Here is a 23,857-nt window from a genome sequence, read left to right as displayed (position 1 = left end):
ATTAGGTGCAGTCGCCCGTAACATTCGTGCAGACTGCAAGTTGTACAGCGTGGTATCTCCGCATCGCTGATAAGCAGGCGGAGCAGCACAGGAACAACTGCTCGGCCCCCGTACTGAAGTTTCACCACTGTCCACTGTCCTTAGAGCCACTATACCTGAAGCACAGGAAACCTCTTAAAGGTTAAGTGTGTAATATTTGGAGATTTTGAAGAAGAAACATTAAGTGGTTATATAGATTGCAGCTTCTTTTATTCTCCCTCCCCCTCCTGAGCTTGCCAGTGAACTACGGTGGTCTGCACACACAAGCCTGGATACCTTGTCCACCTTCTTCGTTGTTTTTTTTTTAAGGGCGTGAGCGGTTACCCTACATTATGAAACGCACTGCCTGGTGGGCTGAATTGCCCACACCAGGCTTCCTTAGAAATATGGCGGTGCATGATGGCAGGTGACTGGGTGCAATGTGTATTTTGAGAACTGTTCTAATGGGAGGAAAACCAAATGACTTTCATTGTACTGCCATTTTACACTTTTATTAATGTATTAATAGGCAGTATATTAAGTTTTTACCAATAACTAAAATAAAAATCACAAGTCTTGCCAAATATTAAATACTGGACCTTTAAACCGTCTCCTGAGCGCTGCCGATGAATGTCATCGAAAATACAAAACTGCAGGAGTTATTAGCATCCCTAATGTGTGCAAATACTGGCAGAGAAAAAATCAAAAGCGGCTGAAAAAAAAAGAAAGAATAAATTTTGTGGAGTTTTGCGGTAAATCTGAAATAATTTGAGGCTGTCAAACACGGCGATGAAAAAAAGCACGCACAAAGTCTCTCTTATGTTACCAGAACTGCCTGCGCTGTCACTCCGAGAACTCCTCCGTTTTCCATTTGTTTTCAGAAGTCTGAGGGAAATTGGGAGAAAAAGATAGAGAATATCTGCCTCGTTTTATTGTTTCAGAACAGAGGCCCGTGGGATGGAGCTGTATCTCACAGCGAGAAGGAACACAGATGCTCTGACTTTCAAAAAAAAAAAAAAAGAATGTAAAAAAACCATAAGAAAATCTGCCTTTCACTCCTGCCACTCCTCGTACAGCTCACGCGCACCCAGGTGCCTGTAGCTTCCAATTTACACACACCGCGAGTTGGGCCCCATGCAAACACAGAACAGAAAATACACAAAGTGCTTCAGAACTGTCATAATCGTGTAAAACGTGTAGGCGGGTGCATTTGCAACGGATGAAAATGTCCTCAGAAACATGCAGGAGCCCAAAAATGTAACACTTGATGCCTCAAAGTGCAAACGGGAGAAAAGACTCCATGGCTCCGAGCTGACAGGATATGCCTGATATTAACAGCGCTAATTTACAATCTGGGTCACTTGGGGATGAACTCAAAGTTGCAACTGGACTGATTTTTGGAGCCTCTGATGCGGAAGCAAGTGATTCTGGGGCTGACTCGGGTCTCGGCCCGATCCCAGTGCTGGTGCACGTGGTAATGCCACTTAGCCACATCGAAGAGACAAGTCCTGGGGGGCGAGAGGTGGGGGCGGGGCCAGCGGGGGGCCGAGGATGATAGACAGTGATGGAGACGCGACTTTGATGAGGATCCGAGGTCATTCATTATTGATGATGTCACGCCATAATGGGATTCAGCATGTCGAGCACTGGTGCTGCTGCTGAGTGCGCTGCTCTCAGTGGGCTGCAGCAGTAAGAAAGGCTTTATTTATGGCACAGAATGACACATTTTGTATTTGCGCTGTATTGCACATGTGAGGAGGCACCTTGCTCACAATTCCATCCATCCAACCATCTTCTACACTTGCTTAGTCTGCACTCAGGGTCATGGGGGTCACACATTCCAAAACCAGAAATTTGCACCTCCAGTTTGATGTTAAATCAACGCAGGAGGCTTCAAATTTTTTTTTTTTAAGTGTTCTAGGGGAATTAAAAGCGCGTGCCTCCTGTCGTGTCCGGAAAAAAGGCAACAGAGGTCATTTGCAGCATGTCTCGGACGCTCGTGATGAAAAGCGGGGCTCAAAAAAATGAAAGCGGACCCTCAGCAACGCTACAGCTCCTGCTGGCGGCTCTGTGGAAGAACAAATATAGTGCGAGGTTGCCATGGCGATGACCGAGAACACATTCACGCGAGTGGAGAGGCGAGACCACGAGGACGCACGCCCACACAGCGCTCACCGCTTTCTTCTCCCATCCATCCACAAACACCACGTGTGGACAGAGGAGGAGGCGGAGGAGGAAGCGTGCGTGCGTCGCGCACGGCACATGCGACGCCGACACTTTCGGACAGTTTGACGGACGGCTGGTGGCGAACTTACCGTCACGGTGGGGATGGCGGTGACCAGCGAGTAGACGATGACGGGTGGCGCCTTGCTGTTGTCCTCGGGTCCCGGGTACGGCTTGGAGTAAGCTTTGTCGAAGCAGAAGAAGCCCTGGACGTGCACCGGGAACGTGTCCGTGTACTCAAAGTAGTACGCCAGCAGAACGGTCCCTGCCATGATGACCAGCTGGAAATAAAACATAGTGGATCCAGCTTTAGGGACGGGAATCCACGGCAAAGAGAGCGCAGGAGTCGGAGGAGGAGGAGGAGGAGGAAGAGGAGGAGACGAGAAAGCCGGAGGAGGAGAGCGAAAATATATTGTCACGGATGATGATGGAAAATAAAAAGCAGGATGTTTCCTGCACAGGGCAACATGATGGATGTGTTAAATGGATCAAGTGTGCGTGAAGAGATAGGAACGAGATGGAGGGAGGGAGGGAGGGACGGATGGAGGGAGGTAGCGATGGAGACACACAGGGAGACAAATAAGGAGACAGACAGAGAGGGGGGAACGACAGAGGTACTGGGAGAGAGAGAGAGAGAGAGAGAGAGAGAGAGAGAGAGAGAGAGGGAGAGAGAAAGAGAGAGAGAGACTTCAGCAGTGTGCAAAGTGGGAGGGCAGAGGAAACAAATGGAGACCAATCAAAGAAAACAATGTGTTGCGGTGAAGGAGGAGGAGGAGGAGGAGGAGAAGAACAGGAGGAGTAGGGACGGAGGGAAGGAAAAGGGGGGAGGCACAGATGGGGAGAGCTGGATTGCAGCAACCCGAGACGCGGAGGCGCGCAAAAAATGGAAACGCATCTGAACGTGTGCGTGCGCGCGACTCCCCGCACAACTTTTGTGATGTTGTTGTTGCTCCTTCCGTCGTGGTCCTGCCATGAGAGGAAAATCCCATCAGCACTCGGCGCACGAGGCTCGGAGCTTGTGAGCGTTTCAAGAGGCGAAGTCAGAGTGTATATGCGCGACGGGGGTAAAGATAGAACGTGCATGTCACAGCTAATAATAGCAGAGACACCCCCCCCCCCCTCACCCCCCGTCTTGTTTCTGCTTTGCTATTCTGCAAAGCGGAGACAGATGCACAAGCAGTAATTATTAATTTCTACTCCAATAAACAGAGCCTTATACCATCACCCCCTCCACCGCACCATCCCTCCCCCGCCGGTCTGAGCGCGATGAGCCGCATGTAGGATTTGTTTTGCGCTTCGAAATGAAAAGAGAAACAGGGCGAGCAATGCAAGGCTGTGTGTTTAAGTAGAGCGGCCGCTGATTGCCCTCAGTGTCACTCGAATGCTTTCCTCACTGAGTTCGTCTTTGGCACAGGAGGGCAGTTCATCGGCAGCAAAACACCAGGAGTCTCTGCTTGTTTGAGGCTCAAAATATAACATGTTTGATGCAAAGTGAACTGTCTATAATTAAAATTCAACTTACTGGAAGTTAAAATGATGGTAAAATGTACAATGTTGAAGTGACCATTGATAGGTAGTCAGTGGATTTTTGTGTCGTAGCAAAATTTTAAAATTGAAACTTGACACAGGATATTTAGCCTTCTGTTTATAGCTTCTTGCCAAAAAGATGGGACAGACACAAAAGAGCGCGAGGTGGTCTCCGAAGATAAAGCAGAACATCTGGGGGCTGAGAGAGGTGTCACTGCCCTTTGTGACATCACTAAGGTGAGTGATTTCCAAAATCTCTGTGGAACTGGAGTCGTCAGTAGAATCAACAAGCAGGGAAGAGCTTTAGTTTTTACGGATCAATTATACTCATAGTTACTGAAGTTGACAGCAACCCTTAACGGTCCCATTGAAATTAGAGGGGGGAACTATCTGCTACAAAAAAAGCAGGTAAAAAGGTCTGACTCGACAAACTGTAAACATTGCTGTGAGCGCTCTGATGATTTTAAAGAGAAAACATCTTTGGAGATAATTGAATGATACTCAAAGTTCATTCAAAGACTCCTTATACATATATCGTGTTGAAAAACAATATCTTCAGTTGGAGATAATGGACTAAAGTCTTAATCAGTAAGTCATGATTTGTGATTGGGATGTTTTACAATCTTTTGTTGTCTCTGCTTTCCCATGTTGTCATTCCATGGATTTATCCAACTCTACAATGTCTTTGATAGCGAGCTGGCCCCCAACGTTCAGCCATTTCCTTTTTTTTGAATGCTTGACAATTTGATATCCATGCTGTTTCCTCAATATGTGCCCCTGCCTAGCGGTGTAAACACTTCTTTGTTCATCGAGGTAGACATCTGCTCCCTCTAGTTTTCTCCCCTGCTTGAGCAGCGCAGTTCTTTTTGTTTTCGGCTCACAGAGCGTATGATTATGGCAGGTTTTGCACTCGTTTTTCATGAGTGAGAGGATGACTCGCCTCAAAGGTGATTGCCTGCTGCTCCAGGGAGTCCAGGTCAGGCTCAATCACGTCTCCATTAACAGCCAAAGCCCCTGCATATGACCAGCATATGGTTTCCAGTCCACTGATGATAATGAGATCATTCTTTCTGGAGGAGCATTCCAGGTCGCTCACATGGTCGACAGTTTGTAGTTCTGGTCGCTTCAACTCCGCTCTCCGGCCCATCTATGCTAACTTGGCTGAGCTAGCTCGCCAGATTAGCATCATCTCTCTTTTGATATCTATATTCAAAATTTGGTCAATGCCGGTGAGAAATATAGCATCTCCTCTGCATGTGTATGCAACCTGTATTTCTAAAGCAGGAGGCAAGTGAGGAGGGGGGGTGGGGTGGGGGGGTTGACTACACACACTGGGTAGGCTTTTCTTTAAATGATGCAATGTTCTGAGAGATCCGGAACTTTTAAAATTCTCAGTGTTCCAAAGTTAATCAAAGAGAGATTATTTTTGATTTATTTTTAATCCAGACAAAAGCCTTTGTTACCTACAAACCTTAACACAAGAACAATTTTACAGTCAAATAGGGATCCAAACTGAATTACACATAATTCACGAGAAAGTAATTGTGGATGAAGAGCAGTGCTGGAACAATTGCGGCATAAATATCCATCATGGCAAGGGAGAAGGATAATTAACAGCAACAGAATAATGTGGCTACCCAAAGGAAGCTTCTGTTGTTCCACTTAATCTGTCCATCTGCACAGACCAACACAGTGGGAAGCCTCAAGCTCAAAATCAGAGGGCTTGCTTGATAAACTACAACATTTTGGATCTTTTCTCAAAAAAACAAAAAACAAAACAAAACTATTATAGAAAAGATTCAAGAAAGAATTGTGCTCTTGCTCGTCTACTTGGCCTCTCTGGCCCCTGGATCTGAGAATGGACACTGATGATTAAACGGAATGCACCAAACGTATATGACTGTAGGGATTATTACTACTCTCTCTCTCTCTCTCTCTCTCTCTCTCTCTCTCTCTCTTTCTCTCGCTCTGAAGAGGCAGGGCCATCAGGTAAAAAATACCAGAAGCAGCCAGAGTCAGAAGCCTGTCTGATCAAGTCTCCTTTCTCTGGGAGTCCCTGCTGGTACTGCACAGTATGACTCTACTCTGGCTTTTAAACTAAGACGAAGCCCCCGCCTGTTCTCTCAGTTGGACTGTGGGATTCTCGTCTCATCTCCGTCTCTTCTGGTTGTTGGGGATCTCATGCAGATTTTGGATGTTACTGTTTATATTGTCTGGGGCTCATCCTGGAACGGCACTCCACTGCGTTTGAAATATTTCATCTTAAAGTGATAAAATAATCCAGTTGCCTATTGCCACAACTGAAGCTACACGGTCTTCCTTTTGGATTGGACTTTTTTTTCATTTTGACATGAAACATCCTTATTTCTGAACCTTGTGCAGCAGCTGGATGGCTCAGTTTCTAATTCTGCCAAACAGACAAATGTAGATAAAGCAGTTTTACCAGAGCTGGATGCTGTTTTTCTTCACATTTGAAGGAAGACTATATAAATAGTATTGAAAGCTGACATATAACTAATGCAGCACAGCTGCAAATCTGTTTGGTACACTTGAATGTGTTTAACAGGAAGTTTATTCAATTATCGATCAACTGGACCATGAACAGATGGAGATTGAGCAAACATTCCATCTGGCATGCCAGGTTGAGGATTTACATCCTCAATGGTGTTTGTCTATTTCTTAAAGATCTGGTCTAAATATTTTCATCATCGATACACTCTCATAATAATTCTTTAAGGAAAAGGTGCTTACACATGCATAGAAACGATGCAAAAGAGGATGTGTTGTGATGTTCCCATTGTAAATCCCACTCAAGCCGCGCAATTCTGGGCCACACAAATAAAACCGAATTGACTACGCTGGTTGCCTGGCAACCGCGCAATGATGACGACGCTCTGGAAAGTGACTGCGTGCCAGTTGATCTCAACTAACACTCACCGGGGAGCAAAGCAATACAGTCCGACAGATTTGAAATGAGACCGAAGCCGGACAGAGCCTCAAGCCTCTGAACGGAAAAAAAAACAAACAGACGTCATATCACAAATGCAACGCGAAAATGTTTCAGCTGAGGAAGCGGAAGGCAGCAGATGGCCAAATGCTGTGACAAACCACTGAGAGAACCTACTGAGACATGTTTATCCTCTCCAGCGAATTGCAAAGCACCCACTTGGACTAATGCGGAGAGGAGGGTATAGGGGAGACAAGTCACACTTAACACATTTCAGCTCCATTGCGGTAAAGAGCGACAACGAGCAGGGGAGGAGCGAATCCCTGACCTCATCCAGACTCTTCAGTCTCTGTTCCAGCTTCCCGTGGACCCCTTTAATGAATTAGGGCCCTCCTAAAAAAAAAGTACCCTAACGCTATAAAAATCGCTGGCGCACTGCCAGCACCCCTTTTATAAATAGAAAAACCCAGCAGCTCTCGTTTTCTCCGTCGACATAAGCTGCGTGTGTGTGTGTCGGAGAGCGAGTGGGTGTCCCCGTGTGCGCAGCGTCTTTGAATCTGTGCGCCGGCGTGTGGGTGCATTCCCGTGTCTGCGGAGGAACTCTGACACAGAGACGCGGCGCGGCGCAGCGCAGCCCTCGCCGTCATCCCGTCCTCTCCGGTTGCCGAGCTACAGAAGGCTCGGGGGAGGGAGGCGCGGAGAGGTGGGAGGAAGAAAGCGAGCAAAGGAGGACAGCGGACAGGGCTTCCAACGTCGCCGTCAAACTTGGAACAAACGTTCGAAGACGAGTGCTGGTAAACCTTCCGTTGAGGGATGGTGTATGTTGTTAAGAGTCTCCCGGAGTATTGAAGGTGCAGTGTGTAAAATCTGGCCTGGTTTATGATTTTTATATTAGTAGAAGCTCAAAATGCTGCCCAGTATTATCCAATACATTAATGGAGATAAAAGTGGATACTAGCAATACAATAAAAGGAATTTGGTTTTCCGACAATTAGAACGGTTCTTATTTATGTATAAGAATATATAAAAGAATAAACATATCCAGTAAGCTGCCATCTTGCACCACCATATTTCTAAGGAAGCCTGGTGTGGACAATCCAGCCTGCCTGAAAGGGTGAACACTCGCTTCCTCAAACAAACCAACGAAGAAGAAGGAGGGCGAGGTAGCCAGCTTTGTGTGCGCAAGGCATCATAGTTCACTGGCAAACTCAAGAGAGGGAGAGAGAGTGAAAGACGCTGCGATCTAAAATGTAACCACTTGATCTCGCTGTTTCCTCTCAAAATCTCCAAATATTACAAACTTAACTTTTAAGACCGGGGCTGTTGGATGGATACATATCTAACGAGGTTTGGCGAAAGATTAGATATGAGTGCAAAGGTTGCAGCAGAAAACAATGTTCATGTACATTTTAGTAAGAGCTCACGACAATTAAAATGATGGATATGCATAAATAATGAATTTGAGAAGGTATAAATCAAACGCAAATCACACAAGGAGGAAAACAGGAGGAAGTGGCCGGACAGCTCTTCATGTGACATCTCATCCCCAGGGACTTTCTCTACTTTGTTCAGCCGGGGCGACTTTGTCAGAGAAGGTCAGAGCAACTTTAAGTCATTGTTTTCTAATTTGCACGGAGGCACAGAGCGCAGGTCACCTTGGGAAATAAATATGCATGGAATGAACATAATGTGCACACAGTATGAAGCTACTAAAAGAATATGAGGCCACAGAAGGGCAAGATGGGGAGAAATCGCTCAGGCTTATCTTCCTCATCCTTTGCCACCATCTCAGTGGAGCCAGTTGTCCCAGATTGCCGTATCGGTTTGATTGCTGGAAAACATTTCTCACATTTCCCACAGAGGAGTTTTGTCACTGTTCAGGTTCATCCGTTTATCATTTCCAGGTTCCAGAACGGGATTTTCTATCGAGACATCTCAGCACGGTGCATCATACCTTCCACTCGTGTTCAAATTGATCAGTGCTCATCTGTGCGTGGGAACAGTAATAATAACAATAATAATAACAGTGTAATGTGTCTCGACCTGTTTTAGATTTACCTTAACTTCAATCCAGTCAAAACTAATGATACCTCAAAGACATACCGATAGATACACAGATAGATAGATAGATAGATAGATAGATAGATAGATACACAGATAGATAGATAGATATATTGATAGATGTATAGAAATATAGATATTGACAGACCCCTTGACAAAGCTGTCATAACACTAATCCCCAAGAAGGGCAGAGACCCAGAAGAGGCTGAAGGACTCAGACTTTATCTCTGTTAATGTTCATATTGATCAGAGAGAACCGGCCAAGCTCTTTGCAGACAGACTTAACAAACAAGTTGGCACACTGGTTCGATCAGGATCAGACCGGATTTGTTCGAAATTGTTTGGAACTTCAGATGCCACATCAGTACCAGGTAGACCTCAAAATGTTACAGCCAAAAAATGACTTTCATATTGTTGAAGGGACATGGAGATGTTTGCTTGTTAATCTTGCAGTTATCACTATGTTAAAATACACGCAGAGTATGCTGGGGATGCTACTACTTCTGCATAACATCAACTTTTAAGTGCTACATTGTAAATTGTAAATGTGAAAGTGTAGGTACGTTGTCAGTGTGTGCTACTGTCACACTGTGTGTTCTACAGTACATGGCTTTAGGATGTATAAAAGAAAAAAGAAAATTAAAAGAAAAAAATGAAATAGAGCATTGACATAGACATTTGTAACAATAGGCACAACATAGCAAAAAAAAATAGATTCCTAAATTTGCATAGAAATGCATGCAGATGATGTGTTAAAAAGGTAGAGTGTGGAAAATGTCACTGCCACTGGAATTTGCATACAGACATTTCTAACCAGACCCTGCAAATTTCTCAGCTAACATGGGAATGAGTAATGCTTTATGACTAATGCAGGTTTGGTTTTGCCAACTCATAAATTAGAAATCTGGCCTGCTTTCACAGGCGAAAAAGGGAAAGTAAAGGATAACGCTGCTAAGATATGAAATCCACAGTGATTAAGGGGAAAACTATCAGCAGGAATTAAGCCATGAGAGGGAACCGGGTTATAAAAATGAGGCAGATTTGAGATGGAGCCCTCCTTCTGGATGACCCAGTCACCAAAAATGTATTAGGCTGTGTAATTAAGACTTAATGTTCAAACTTAAAAAAAAGAGCGAGGAAAAAAAAATCAAAGGCACTGTAATATAGCCCTGATGTTACAGCACATAAAAGCACTTTATGCAGGTGCAATGGGAGTAAAACGTAGGTGGAAATCTGGGTGAAAGGTGGCAGAATCTCCTGGGGCCAAGTTGTGAATTTGCACATAAGTGTTGCATGCCTCACCTTGGCCAGATGGCAGAAAATTCGAGCGATAAAGTCAAACATGTTTACAGAAGGTGTGAATGTGTGAGTGGAGACTGGGGATGAGAAGACAGCAGCCTGCTGGGAGAAAACGAAGGTCACCCTCCTCGGCATTCGTGGTGGTGAGGGAACTGATGCCGATGCCATTAGAAATAATCTCTTGAAAGAGCAACCACGTCATTTTTTCCCAAAAAAATTTGACACATAGTTGACAAACAGTTTGCAATTTTTGCCTTTTTCCTGATTTTATTCTTAACAAACCACTTTTGCATATAAATGAAAAACAAATCTATTCAAAAAACATTTTGTTTCCCAATTAGACAAACTATCCAGATTTAATTTGCACATATTTATCAGTATATTACCTAAAAGTCTAAATTCACAAATTACATTTGCGTGTCACACTAAATCATGATTTAAATAATTAAATTTAATTTAAACCATTAAATTGGAGACTATAGTTTAAACCAATATTCAGGACTTAAGTCCTCAAAGGGTAATTTATGGTTGCAAACAGCATCTGCACTTCCACTAAAATATCATATTTTACTCCACAATGATTATTGTCAGGTTCCCCTGAATTACCGTTGTTTTTAATAACTTCAGACCTAATAACACAACAGCACAACAAGAACAACATCCTCTCACACCTTTCATCTCTCAGTTGTGAATTCGAGCCTGGATCTTGTTTCACACCAATTACATGTTTACATATCTAGTGATGGCTCATAAAAAGGCTTTGGAAATCAACAAGGTACAGTTAAATAAACGGACTTGACTGCCATCTGGTGCCATAAAGGTGTACTGCAACAAGATGATCGAAAGATAGATGAGCCAAGCAACAGCTACTGTGGTCGGGGGCAGAAGCAGAAGGCAGACAGACAAACGCATTAGTGAGACATTAGTGTGCGCAGAAAGCGAGATGAGTGCAGATGAGTGGGAAATAAACGTGAGTGGGAGATGAGGAGGAAGAGAAGCAAAAGTGCAGGGAGGACATATGATATCTTGGGAGAGAGAACACTGTGATACAAAGAGAGAAGAACAAGAATCGGAATCTTTGGTCAACCACCACCTCTCTTCCTCCTCACTCCTCTCTCACTCTTTCTTTATTCCACCGTGTTTCGTCTCAAACTCCTTCTCTTTGTTAAAAAAAAAATACAAGAATTCTTTCCTCAATCGCTTTCAAAGCCACACTCTCTTTGTGTGCCCCACCTTTCACAGACCCCCCCCCCGCCATCCTCACCGTGATCCTGTCTACTCACTCCGTCTTTGTCTCTGTCTCTCCCACACGTACAGAGGCACGATCACGGCTGGCGTTCTCTCCCCCTCTCTCTGTCACATCTACAGTTTGCGCTTAACACTCTGCTCCCCTCGCCAATCCCCCGCTTCCTTTTACTTCTCCGTCTCCTCATGGCAACAACATCACATAATTCGACTAAATCCCCGAGCAAACATGCCCCCGCATCTTAACCGACTGAGAAGAATGAGAGCGGCGACAGCCTTGCAAACACATTTCCTGCAATCAATCTTATTCCAACTTGTTTTCTTTACACCCGTAAACACACTGTTGCACGCACAGTTTTTGCGTAAGTGTGCTTCTTTTAAATCACAGGAATAATTTCCCTACAGGTTGGACATACGGGTATGAGTACCGATTATGAGCCTGAGAGGAAATCAAAAATCATAAAGCGTGAATTAATTTATCCCCGAGTTGCATCTGGAGGTGCAGTATACAGCATGGTCAGTATGTAGTGTTTCTTGCACATAGTGCAGTTCCACTTGAGGCAATGAAAAGTGGGACGAGCAATTTCATTTCAGGCACTCGAGCCACCGAGGATGTTCAAGGATTTCACTTAATGATAAAACATTTTTGTACTCTGCCATGGCACTGAAGCAGGCCACGCAATAAAAGAGAGCGCGTAACATATTATTATATCATAGTGTAATATTCGGCCCGAGCTCCGCGTCCCCTTTTCTCTCCCTATAGTGATAACAGGTGGGGAGCCGCCAGCTAACAAGTGTTTCGAACAGGCACCAAAGAGTGGTGAGAAATCCCAACACAACAGACAGGAAGGAGAGTTCTATTCATGGAGATAATGAGAGGGGTAACTAGGCGTGCGCGTGTGTGTGTTTGTGTGCACGCGCTTTTGTGTGAAAAGTGGAGTGGTCTATACTCAAAGCAAATAGTGAAAATGCAAACACCATCAGCAGGAAGCCAGTATTCAAAAGCACAGAGGCTCCTGCTTCATTTCAATCTACCGTGTGCTACATAAGTGACCAGGGGGATGTCCCGCTTATACCTTTGTGCCATGTATGAACAATGTTAATGATCATTTTATAGCTTGTAATAGTGGTGAAGGTTTTCGCACTAAAAGGTGGCGCCATCAACTTATCAGGCATTAATCTGCTTGTTCGCAGTGGCTGCCGACTCTTGACCATTGGAGGTGCGCTGCAGCAGCAACAGCATCAGCATAAAGAAGCGGAGAAAGAAAAAGAAAGGAATTACTTTGGAAACCCAAGTCTACATCTTTCACTGTATTTCCTGCCTCTATTGATTTCATCCTTCTCCTTGTGTTTTTCTGACTTTGTGCTGTTTTTAACTGTTTGCTCCCCTCCCACCTCTCCCCCATTTCTCCTTTGTGCTGCTGCATCCCATGCCTCAGAGCTGATGTATTTCCCAGGGAGATTTTAAGCAACATGCAAATCAGTCATTTTGGTGTTTTCCATGTTTCTGGTAATTAGCTTAGGAGGCTGGTATCTCAAGCTGTGCAATAGACTGATCCAGTTGTGCTGCGAATACATTACAGCACACCTGTCAGCTGGCAGCTTACAATATATATAGAAGAAGAAGAAGAAGAAGAAGAAGAAGAAGAAGAAGAAGAAGAAGAAGAAGGAGAAGAAGAAGACAATTTTTAAGGTTTATCAATAAGACAATTACATGTAGACAATTTTGTGCAGTGGAGCCAAATCCCAGCAGCAAGACTCTTAAAAACAAAAAAGAGAGAAAAAAAGGCCAATCGAACATAAGCTGATGCCAAATGTAGATTAATTATTATTATTACTGTTTGTTCATACCATGCATGCCAGAAATAGGTGCAAAAAGAGTGTTCCAGTAGGTACACTTAGCTGGAATATATAAACACTAGAGAGTACATATTTTTGAAAACATCTTTCAAAAACACTCACACACATACACACACACACACACACACACACGCACAGACACTCTCTCTCTCTCTCTCTCTCTCTCTCTCTCTCTCTCTCTCTCTCTCTCTCTCGCTCTCCCTCTCTCTCTCTCACACACACACACACACACAAACTCACAAGCACACAGTATTGCTTGGAGGTAGAAGATGTACTTGGAAGATGTCAGACCCAGTGGGGAGTGTGGATGAAGCCGGCACATGGAAAGGGTGAGACACTTTGTTAAACAAGTGTCTGGTCCTCGTGTGTCCAGGATCTCAGTCATTACAGAGCTGCCTCTGCTCTGCGGCTCAGACATCAAACCAAAATAGGTGGAATAGTTCAGAGCCCTCCATGTTCAGGCATGGCAACGCATACTGTTTTCCAGCAACTGGCAACAAAACCATTTCCTTCAAAGTCGGGCCCAGGATCAGAAACAAAATGGTGTGAGAGTGTCGGGTAGGCCGCTTCACTGAACGTAGGAAAAGGCAGCAGCACACATTATTTTACAGCATTGCTCACAATCGTCCTATTTTTAGCCACTTACATGGATGAAAGGTCATACTATGGGAAATGAGGTCGGGCAGCATGTCAACAGAGTGAACGCCAAATGCTATATTTTCAGCCGTGTGTGGGTCCATGTCTGCCTTTAGTCAACAGTCTGTTTACAACCAGCAAAGCCTGAGAAGGAGGAGGCTCCGCCCCCACGTTGGCAGCCGTAAACAAAGAGGGAAGCCGGAGAGTGGGCACGCTTAGTGCCAAGGCTATTACGCATTAGAGTGGTAGAGACAGCGCATCACATTTAACAGCAATGATATTAGCTTAGCTGCTGCTGCTGATGAGGGAGGTGAAACCCCAGCACAGCAGCCGGTTTGATACATCTTGATACACTGCCAAAGGTTCTATACTCAATGTGTGGCGCTAATTAAACAGTGGCTCTGTTTTTTATGCTAAGCTGCCATGTTTTTAATTAGCTTGAAGAAAAAATCTAATAAAACATGGAATATTATATATACATATATATATATATATATATATATATATATATATATATATATATATATATATATATATATATATAATGCATCCTATAAATTTAGACTGCGGTCAAGTGACCAGAAGATGCAAAAAAACACTTCACAATTTGGTTGAACAGTGTTTTAGAGTAGTTACTGACTAGTCACTGGGAAATCAACGAGCGGCGACTGAGTATCTTATCATTAGTTAATGGTCGTTTAAGTGAAATGTATAGTAGTTAGTGAATAGTTAGGGAAGTAAATAATGAGTAACTCATCATAGTTACTGGTCAGGTCTTGAGCATTTCCTCAACAAATGCCACAGAGCAGCTTATCAGTAGTTAATCATTAGTTCATTGAGAAACAAGTGAGGGTACTAATGGCACCACCAGCCTCTACACCACCTGCTGCTGGTACTGCACCACCCACTGCTGCACTGACAACAGCACCAACCCCCCTGGGTGGACAGGTAAAAAAGGTCCATTATTAGGAAGCTACCAAAAAAAGGTCTCATCTGCCACCTCTGTCTGTCGGTCTGTCTCGGACCACTGATTCATATCTGTGAATCACTCCATCCCTACTGCTGATAGCACTCTGTTGCTAGCTGGCTGCATTAAAAAAAATCAAAAAAAAACACTGAAGGAGGAAAAGATCCAAACCATCCTTCCCCAACTTCAGTGCGGATATTCACATGAGGCCTCCCTGTTTGTTGCTCACAACTCTCCTCCCACCCACTGGGGTCTGAAGAAAGTCAGAACCAGTAGTATCAAAATGGCTTTTCAAAGACGGCCTTTTGAAGCGGCGCCTCTGATAGAAGCCTGATCACAACCTTGTTTGGCTTTGCCGTGTGACTGCAGTGACATCAGCGGCGGCATGGAGCGACAACAAGAAACTGAAAAACCTGCCTGCCTCTCATAACGTGGCTGAATCCCACGCAATTTCCTGCCAGTCATTGGTGGAGGACACTAGAAGGGCCTGTTGTTGCATGTCATTCCTCCGCAGGGACTCAACGGTGATGAGAAAATGATGAGAACCCAGAAACAATGGATGGATAGATAGATAGAGTAATCAAAGCTGTTCAGGCCTTAGGCCAGACCTTCGAATAACAGGAATGATCAACCAGCAGGCAGACTGAGATTGGTGTTCACTATCAAGCAGATATAATGTTAGAGGAAGAAAAAGAGTCGGAGCATGAGAAAAAGAGAGACAGAAAGGGAATCGGCACCGGGAATACAAAAGAAGAATAAAACTGGGCGCTGGAATCGCAGAGAAATAGGTAATGAGATGCTAATGTAACAACAAAGGAGCGAGAGCCCTCCGGGGGGAACTATGCTACATCATACTGCTTCAATATGAGCACAGCGGGCAGGGAATTGAATTTAAAAATGTTTTTTTGTTAAACTATGGCAGTGTGGTGGTGTCATTCAGGTGCACACATCCATTTAAGACAGGCTGGATGCTCACCAGCTAACCTCCGTGCCAGGCGTGGATCAAGAGCAATCCAGGCATACTCAACCACCCCCTCACATGTAGCGGCCGCTGGTGTGCTGCTGAGACGGCGAGGAAGGGTTGGAAAGAGAAGGAGACATGAAAGTGCAACATAAAGCAGAAGTAAACCAGGACGAGAGCAGACAGACTGGCGTCGGAGCACGTTGGAGGGATGTGCAGGGGTACAACAGAGAGATTCAGCCTGCAAAAGATGCAATTACTCGCGGGAATATAATCCTAAAGAGGAGTGGCGCTGAGGACTGGACAGTACTCAAGAGACCGTCAAAGAGAATACTGAGAGGGGAGGAGCGCAACTGACAGATATGAGCCCCCAGGAATTAGACGCCATGAAGCAAATTAGAAAGCTGGGAAAATCAGGGTAACATGTCGCACAAAGGGTGGCCAAAGCACAAAGACGGAAAAGAAAGGCACAATCACAGATGTGTCTGGAAAGTCACTCGTCACCGTCTCCAGAGTCACTACAAAGTGATTTTTACTGGGAGGGGAAAGACCCTCCGTATTTTACCCATTTTCACATCTATCTTTTCAATCCTCCTGTGAGGGGCAGCCTCACATTATTCATTATCCAAGAACACAAGAGATCTCCTGAAAACTGCATATTTAGTCCGCTGTTTAATCTATACATCTGTTTAGCATATAGATGTCTGGAAACACCCTGATGTAGCCTACTGCCAAAACTGCTATGCCATGTTGGACCATCAGCAAAGAAAGATAAGGTCTCAGAAGGTGAAAGGAATCCTTGACTGGGGTTGTTGTCATTAACCTGGGAGAGCAATCAGTTCCCCTTTGTGACATCACAAAGGGCGTTATTTTCTCATCCCTAGGAAGATTACTGTCAGGGTAGAGAACTATTCTATAGTCAAACATGTTTCCCCACAGTGGAGGACTGCCAGGTTCAGCAGGAAAGAAACCTTACAGACACTTCTTGGCTCATTAACCATCCAATGCATCTTCAAGATTAAAGGTTTAACACAGCAAATGAGCCTTGACTTGATGATTATGTTACAGTTGTTAAGTGTTATTATGTTTTTTATGTTATGAGGTAGGTTAGTATAGTGTTGTAATACTCAAGATAGAGATCGGTCTCAAGACGACTTTAACTCGGTCTCGTTCTAATCTTGGCCTTGGCACTCGGTTGCCTTCTTCATGGACAGAACGGTCTCAGGGGGATTTTAAAAAAACAGGCCAGCTGGTCCTGATGCAGCGATGCAGCAAGCTGCGACCTCTCTCACATGCCTCAACATGATGCTTTTGTTCTGCAATCCATGCGAGTGGTAGTGACCTGAAGATCGTAACACTTTTTGAGGGGTTCTTTGCGTCAACTTCATCTTGGTTGTGTCTCGATACCTGTGGTCTCGGTTGTACCGAGCACAATCACAGGATCTGGTGCTAGATCACATGGTTTCACTCTATAATTTATCGCTCAGTTGCTTCAAATGTCAGTACTTCAATACAACAAAGGAATCTGAAAGGGGAGTTTTGCAGTGTGCAAGCATTTTTCTTTATTGTTTTTAAACAGTTTATCTACAAGTCCTATCTGATCTCTATCATAATGTGTTTTAGTTGAATGATGTTGTTGATGAATGCCATCCTCAAATCTGCTTCTGATCTGTACTATAATTTGTTTTAATTTCACTGAAAATCTTTTCCCGAGGTGTTTCTCCTGGACCTATAGTTTTACATTTAAAGCAAAATGTACTTTTAAAAGTTATTTTGCTCAGACATAAGCTAATAGTAATTACTTGTTTGACAGTTTCAGCAACACGATCAACACGTTTGAGATATTGTTTATAAAATATTGTATGTTGTGCCTCAAGTGCTGTTCTGTTTGCATTAAAATCTTATTTTTAGTGCCTCACATCCAAATTTTGTGAGAATAGACAATTACCGTTTTCCCAAGTGCATTTTGACACATGACGTCATGCAAGTGACCATTTGTTGTCCACATCTTTTCACCGTGGATCGTGGGATTTGACACACTGCTGGTATTGTGAGGTTTTTGTGCTCTTTGCGCGCAGGTCTGTCAAGAAATGCTGTATCATGAAAACCTTGCATGAATACTGTCACAGGCAAAACATTAGAAAAGCTGCAGCACAATCTTAAGTCACAACTATAAAATGAGTCCGAGACAAACAAGTACAAACAACATCTTTGAGGAGACACAGTGGAAGAGAAGAGATGCTGCTTCAGGCGTACATCCTCAGAACTTGCCCAGAGGCAAAAAGCTGAACCTACAACCCCATCAACTCTCAGTGGCCCTAACAACTTCTCACCAATCTTAAACTTTTAATATTTCAACCCAAACAAGCATTCCTTGAAGCTTTGCAAATTCTAGGTCGAATTTAAAAGCAAAACCCGTGTTTTCACGTCAGAGAAGAAGCTCATTCAGTTAATTTGGCTACCCTTGCAGTAGCGAGGAGGACCTGCAGGCTTGGAGTATGTAGCAGCAGAACACGCTAATTGGGTTTCCGCTCTTAATTAGGCCTATTAAGTCAGAAACGCAGCTGAGGCGGGTCATTTAGGGATTACAGTGGGAGAAGACTAGTTGTGGGAAGAGAACAAGAGTGGAGAAATTGAATCAGTGGCTTACGAGTAAAAGGGTCACTCGAGAGGGCTTATTTTTTGCCAAAATGTCTCCCGCTGAATGTTATCGCTAAATGACTTGATGGATCGAGGGCAATTACCCGTTTATTACAATTTAATCAAATCAATGACTTCTTTTGGGAACCAGTGACTTGGAAACAAAGCCTACTTATTCACACCATTTCCCAGCAGTCACTGATGTTGTGGCTAATCTGCCGTGAGAAACATGTCCGGTGGAAACAGAAATAGGAGGGAGGAGGAGAACATTCACAGAAAGGGGACGGTCCGAAATCGCACTTGGCTGTATCATTTTAGTCCATGGAGCTATATAATGAACATTGTATTCTCGTGATGCCAACACAAATAATGAATACAATAATATAATACGTGTATCTTCATGCTGGAAGTAATAAATGAAGGAGTTTATAAGTTGTAGAGTTTCTGGTGTTTAAATGTGTATGGCTTTGAAGTAACGGTTACTTGGGTTGGTGGTTTTGGCCATGGTATTTATGTATTCATGTGTATCAAATCCTTAGATATAGAAGCGTTGGATGCACTTTGTTAGATAGAAACAGACACAATGAAGTGAATATCTTCAAATACAATATATGGGAGAAAATGTGTTTAAGACTCAGTATAACCAAAGTGTGTGAAGAATGATGTGTAAATGATGTTCTTTAGTAAATCTTTCACCAACCCTAATGTTGAAAATACAACAAAAGCCTTCAGAGAGGGAATAATAATGATCATTCTATAATATTTCACTGAATCGGAATCCTTTGACTCATTATTGATGAGAAGTGCCAACCCAGTAATTGAAGAGAGGATGGCTAGCAGCATTTTCTGGTGGGTCCTATGGACCAGGAAAAATGTACAATGTACAGTGGCAAAGAGCTTCACTGCATCACTGTATGGTAGTCTTAATGGATGTAATTCACTTCACAATGCTGTTGATAATTGGTAGAAATTGCTGCCCTCTGACAGGAAGAATGTGGACATCCACTGACCTCCACAAAGAGGAAGCACGGCACGATGTACTTGCTGGTCTTCTGCAGACCTGTGTCCTCAGGAAGGCTCCTCATCACCCTCCTTTGCGTTAATCGTTGACCACCAATCATCTGCAGGGTCAAAGGTTAAAACTCAAGTTAGATTCTCCTGTTGGTTCTGACGAAAGAATGTGGGTACACAAAGCTGACACAAGCAAGACAAAATGCTCCGCACTCATTGAAAATGTTGAATTTAGAATGCATACCTAGTACCACAAAGAACATGCTGGAGAAACGTACTGGATATATATATATATACATACATATATATACATATATATATATGTATATATATATACATATGTATATATACATATATATATATATATATATATATATATATATATATATATATATATATATATATATATATATACATATATATATATATATATATACATATATATATATATATATATACATATATATATACATATATATATACATATATATACATATATATATACATATATATACATATATATATACATATACATATCTTTATTTTTTTTTTTAATTGTTGAACATTTAAACATTTTCATAAGACTGAAGAATAAATCCAGTCTATTTTCTTTCCCAATAGGGGTAATTTTGAGACAAAGCGCTCTCAGCTCAGCACTCAGAGATCTGACTGCCAACTTGTTGGTGTGCGAATTCATAGTGCACTTAGCACTTGGCTAATGCTACCTTCTTTGTGCCTGGTAAACCTTGGTTTGAACATTTGATGAAATAAATCACACAAAACGAACAGATGGTAAAGTGTTAGGTTCATGGCAAAGCTTTTAATAATTGAACACTTTTCTAAACAATACAACCACCATTAGTGTATAACACTGTGACGTGTGAGGGTCTTATTCATTTCCGTAGCAACATTCAAGGAACGTTAAAGGGGCTGCTTTCAAATTAATGCGACTGTTCAACTTTCTCTGTTGTCAAAGTGTAGCATTCACTTTATTCAATTTATTGGAAGTCTTTAGAGATTCATTCATTCATTTTTCATACCCGCTTCTTCCTGAGTTCAGCTCAGCTATCCCAGCTGTCATAGGGCGAAGGCAGGGTGACACCCTGGACAAGTCGCCAGTTCATCCGCAGTGCCTTTAGAGATTCTCGCAATTTAAAAATCTCCCTATTTGTGTGTCTGACATAGGATCCGTATCAAACATCATTCATGTAAAATAACAAAGAATGAAGAGTGATATTGCCAAGCAGCAACAGTTTAAAATTTCACGCACTTCCAAATCACCAGCGGTGTGGAGGCACTAGTGGATTCTCTGCTGACATTTTCTAATCCATATAACCCCTCTGTTGTTGCGGAGAAGAAAAACATCGTCGAATATGGTAAAAGCCTAAACCCGCCATGGACTCCAATGGTAAAAAAAACAAAGAAAAAAACATGAGCACTTAACACACACTCCAAGTTAGGAGGTCATCTTGGATATATTTGACTAAAAACATGGCAATAATGTCGCCATTAGAGACAAACTGGACTGCCAAATGGTGCACCAGATTGTAAGTTTAGATGAACTACCCTTTTAAGATGTATTAACTCCCCTACCCTCATTTTTTGGTGACAATCTCCCTCTACAAACAGATGAATCATCCATAATTCACAAATAAATATTAGAGATAAATTAAACATTTTGCACAGTGACATGCTTTTTTTTTTTTTTAAAAGCTCTTGCAACAAACCCAGAGGCATTGCACTTGTTTTAAAATTTAAGGAACAGAGACAGGGGTTGCTTCATAATTCAGGTAAAATCCTCATCCAGTCTATGTGTCATAAAAGAAGTGATACATTTTGAGGATTGGCCAATACGGCATATCTTGACTGGGTGGCTACAACTGAAAATACACAGACAACAGGTTTTAGGACGTTTGGCATCTAACACACGTCTAATATTTTCTCTAGAGACACATGCAGAGTAAAAGGTTTTAAAACTTGTAAAGGTCAGCGTGGCCGTTATTCCTCAGCCACTTAAACCAGGACATCTGTCCGTGCATGCAAAGCAAATCCAATCGTCATCCACACACCAGCAAATGTTGACGTGTGCGCACACTAATACTCATTAGACACAGCATCTCGCTCACACATATGCCACGCTGCCCACAGGAAATTTTGCATGAGACTGTGTGAGAAATGAGCACGGTGGAACACACACACACACACACACACACACACACACACACGCATGCATCATGCATATCCGCAAACTAGTAAACCAGCAGGAAATCAAAAGTGTTGTGTGTGTGGTGGGGGTGAGCGCAGGGGTGGGGGGGGGTTTTGAAAGGAGGAGAAGCGGTCTGGAAACAGAGGTGATGATCAAAAAAGTGAAGGCTGACAGAAAGAGATAAGAGGGAGACAAAGTCATGATGCAGACGTTTCAGAGGCTCCTCAGAAGTAAAGCGTGTGGAGTGAGAGCCAGCAGACTCAGCAATGGGAATTAATAGTGATTGGGGGAGATAACAGGTAGGTGCTCGCACAGACCGCACAGACCCCCCCCCCCCCTCTCAAAGCCCACGCAGAGAGCAGCGGGAAACAGAGGGAGTTGAAAAGCCAGTGTGTTGGATGCTCAGGGCTCTCTGACACGGAAACGACAGCACCCGCGCCAGATAACGCCAGCGTGCGCTCTTTTACATTAAGGGACGTCGTCTTGAAAGGCTGCCGCATAATTTCACCGAGTCAAACAGCAATTGGTTCCCCTCTCAGACATCGAGCCTTGTTCACTCATCTCCTTGACAACAATTATCTCGCTTTATGGCTGAGGGCAAATCTGTGCTGCCGTGTTGGCCCGTACCCCAGTCAATAGTTGTTTATGGACGGAGGTGCGGACGCCTCTCAACAGTGCTGGAATGTGTGAGGTTTCATAGCGGTCTCGAAAAACCATTACCGTTAATGAAAAATTGGAAATGGATAATTAAAAATTGAAAATTGGGGAGGAAAACACAGAATGGGGAAGCATTGAGACCCATTACCTGCAGAAAATGTACATTTGGTATTAAATAAGAGCAGAAAAAATATGTTCATTTCTAGTAAACACTACTAAATACAGATGTAAGACCTGAAATCGCTTGGATAATGTCTCTTCTGGAATGGTTTACTCTCAGCCGAACGCTGCTGCTGCACGGATTAGGAGGGCTCTCTGTGCAGCAACAAGAAGCTGAGGTTCAAACGTGCACGTCGCTTAGAAAGCACGTCTAAAATTTAGAGAGCCGCCCTGCAGCGGCTGAAATAAAGTCAGTTTAAACCTGTCGAGTTTGGATTTAGAAGCCACCTTTTCTGCGTGTGCGCCGCAGGGGCTGCCAAAGTGTCAGCGAACTCGGTTTTCAATTAACGGCTAACGAAGAGCCTCTGAGCCTCTTGTGATCCATGTCATAAATTTCTAATCAGTCCTTGTATTTGGAGCTTTGCGGAGGGCTTATTCTCTGTTTGTAAAGGTTAAAATGCCACAAGATTCCCTGAAAAACGCCTTGTGTGCTTGAATGTATGCAAAGAGAGAGAGAGTGAGAGACAGAGAGGGGGAGAGAGACAGAGAGAGAGAGAGAGAGAGAGAGAGAGAGAGAGAGAGAGAGAGAGAGAGCAGTGCAGATTACACACACTGTGTTTAAATATGTTAATTATTTATGATGAGGTTCAAACGTGTCTTTTCAACCCCCTTTCTTCACCATGGCTTCACGCTCCTCTTGGGAATTAAAATCCAAGTGTTCCTTCCAGTATTCCAATATCAATATGTGTCTCTGCGGACCGGCCCTCATTACATGGAATTCCTTGTTGCAAACCCCCGACGCAAAGTAAAGAGAGAATGGGTCAACACAAGTTGGCGACGCACACATGTGCAAAAGGACACACGCCAACACTGGAGAGGTTCCCTGGCATGGAAAAAAATGAAATGTCGACGGTATTTGGGTCCTTCCTCTCTGTGCCCGTCTCACTGAGCAGCGAGAGGCAATCAGGCTTAAGGTCGGCATGACTGATTGTCTCTTGTGCCGCCGTCCAATGTTGTTCACTCTGATGTGGCTCCTTAAGCCTCACAGAGTCAGCGGGGGAAAGCTCACCGGGGTAGACACACACACACACACACACACACACACACACACACACACACACACACACACACACACACACACACACACTTAAGTCGACATCATCTAATAACCGGATTCATTACACGTCAACTTGGATGTCAGTCCTCACTAGAGCCCAGTTGATGCCTCTGTGTGTGTGTGCGTGCATGTGTGTGTGAGAGAGAGAGAGAGTGAGAGAGAGAGAGAGAGAGAGAGAGGGCATGAGAGGAGAGAGGCAGAGTATGCAAGACAGAACATCCTGGACAGAATTTCCTCCCGAGGTTGTGGCACCTCAGGTTGAGCGATGTGGGTCACAAGGAGGAACATTACAGGGAAAACACACACTTCCACTGCCCACTGCC

At 43.6% G+C, this 23,857-nt stretch overlaps 1 protein-coding gene across 3 annotated transcripts in view; it reads right to left on the bottom strand.

Moving 5' to 3' along the window:
* Nucleotides 1-23,857, bottom strand: part of plppr2b (phospholipid phosphatase related 2b) — a 55,695-nt gene that overhangs the window by 24,964 nt on the left and 6,874 nt on the right. For all 3 annotated transcript variants that reach the window (XM_076043433.1, XM_076043442.1, XM_076043425.1), the window contains 2 exons: nucleotides 19,395-19,505; nucleotides 2,334-2,522 (listed from right to left, as the gene is read on the bottom strand). In XM_076043433.1, the coding sequence (XP_075899548.1) occupies nucleotides 2,334-2,522; nucleotides 19,395-19,505 (300 nt within the window). The remainder of the gene's footprint in view (nucleotides 1-2,333; nucleotides 2,523-19,394; nucleotides 19,506-23,857) is intronic.

This window comes from Nelusetta ayraudi, unplaced genomic scaffold (genome assembly GCF_046127955.1).
Source record: "Nelusetta ayraudi isolate G7.1 ecotype Tasmania unplaced genomic scaffold, CSIRO-AGI_Nayr_v1 ptg000004l, whole genome shotgun sequence".
In the NCBI taxonomy this organism is placed as follows: domain Eukaryota; kingdom Metazoa; phylum Chordata; class Actinopteri; order Tetraodontiformes; family Monacanthidae; genus Nelusetta; species Nelusetta ayraudi.
Note: the sequence above shows the minus strand (reverse complement) of the source record. Positions and strands in the feature narration are given on the sequence as shown.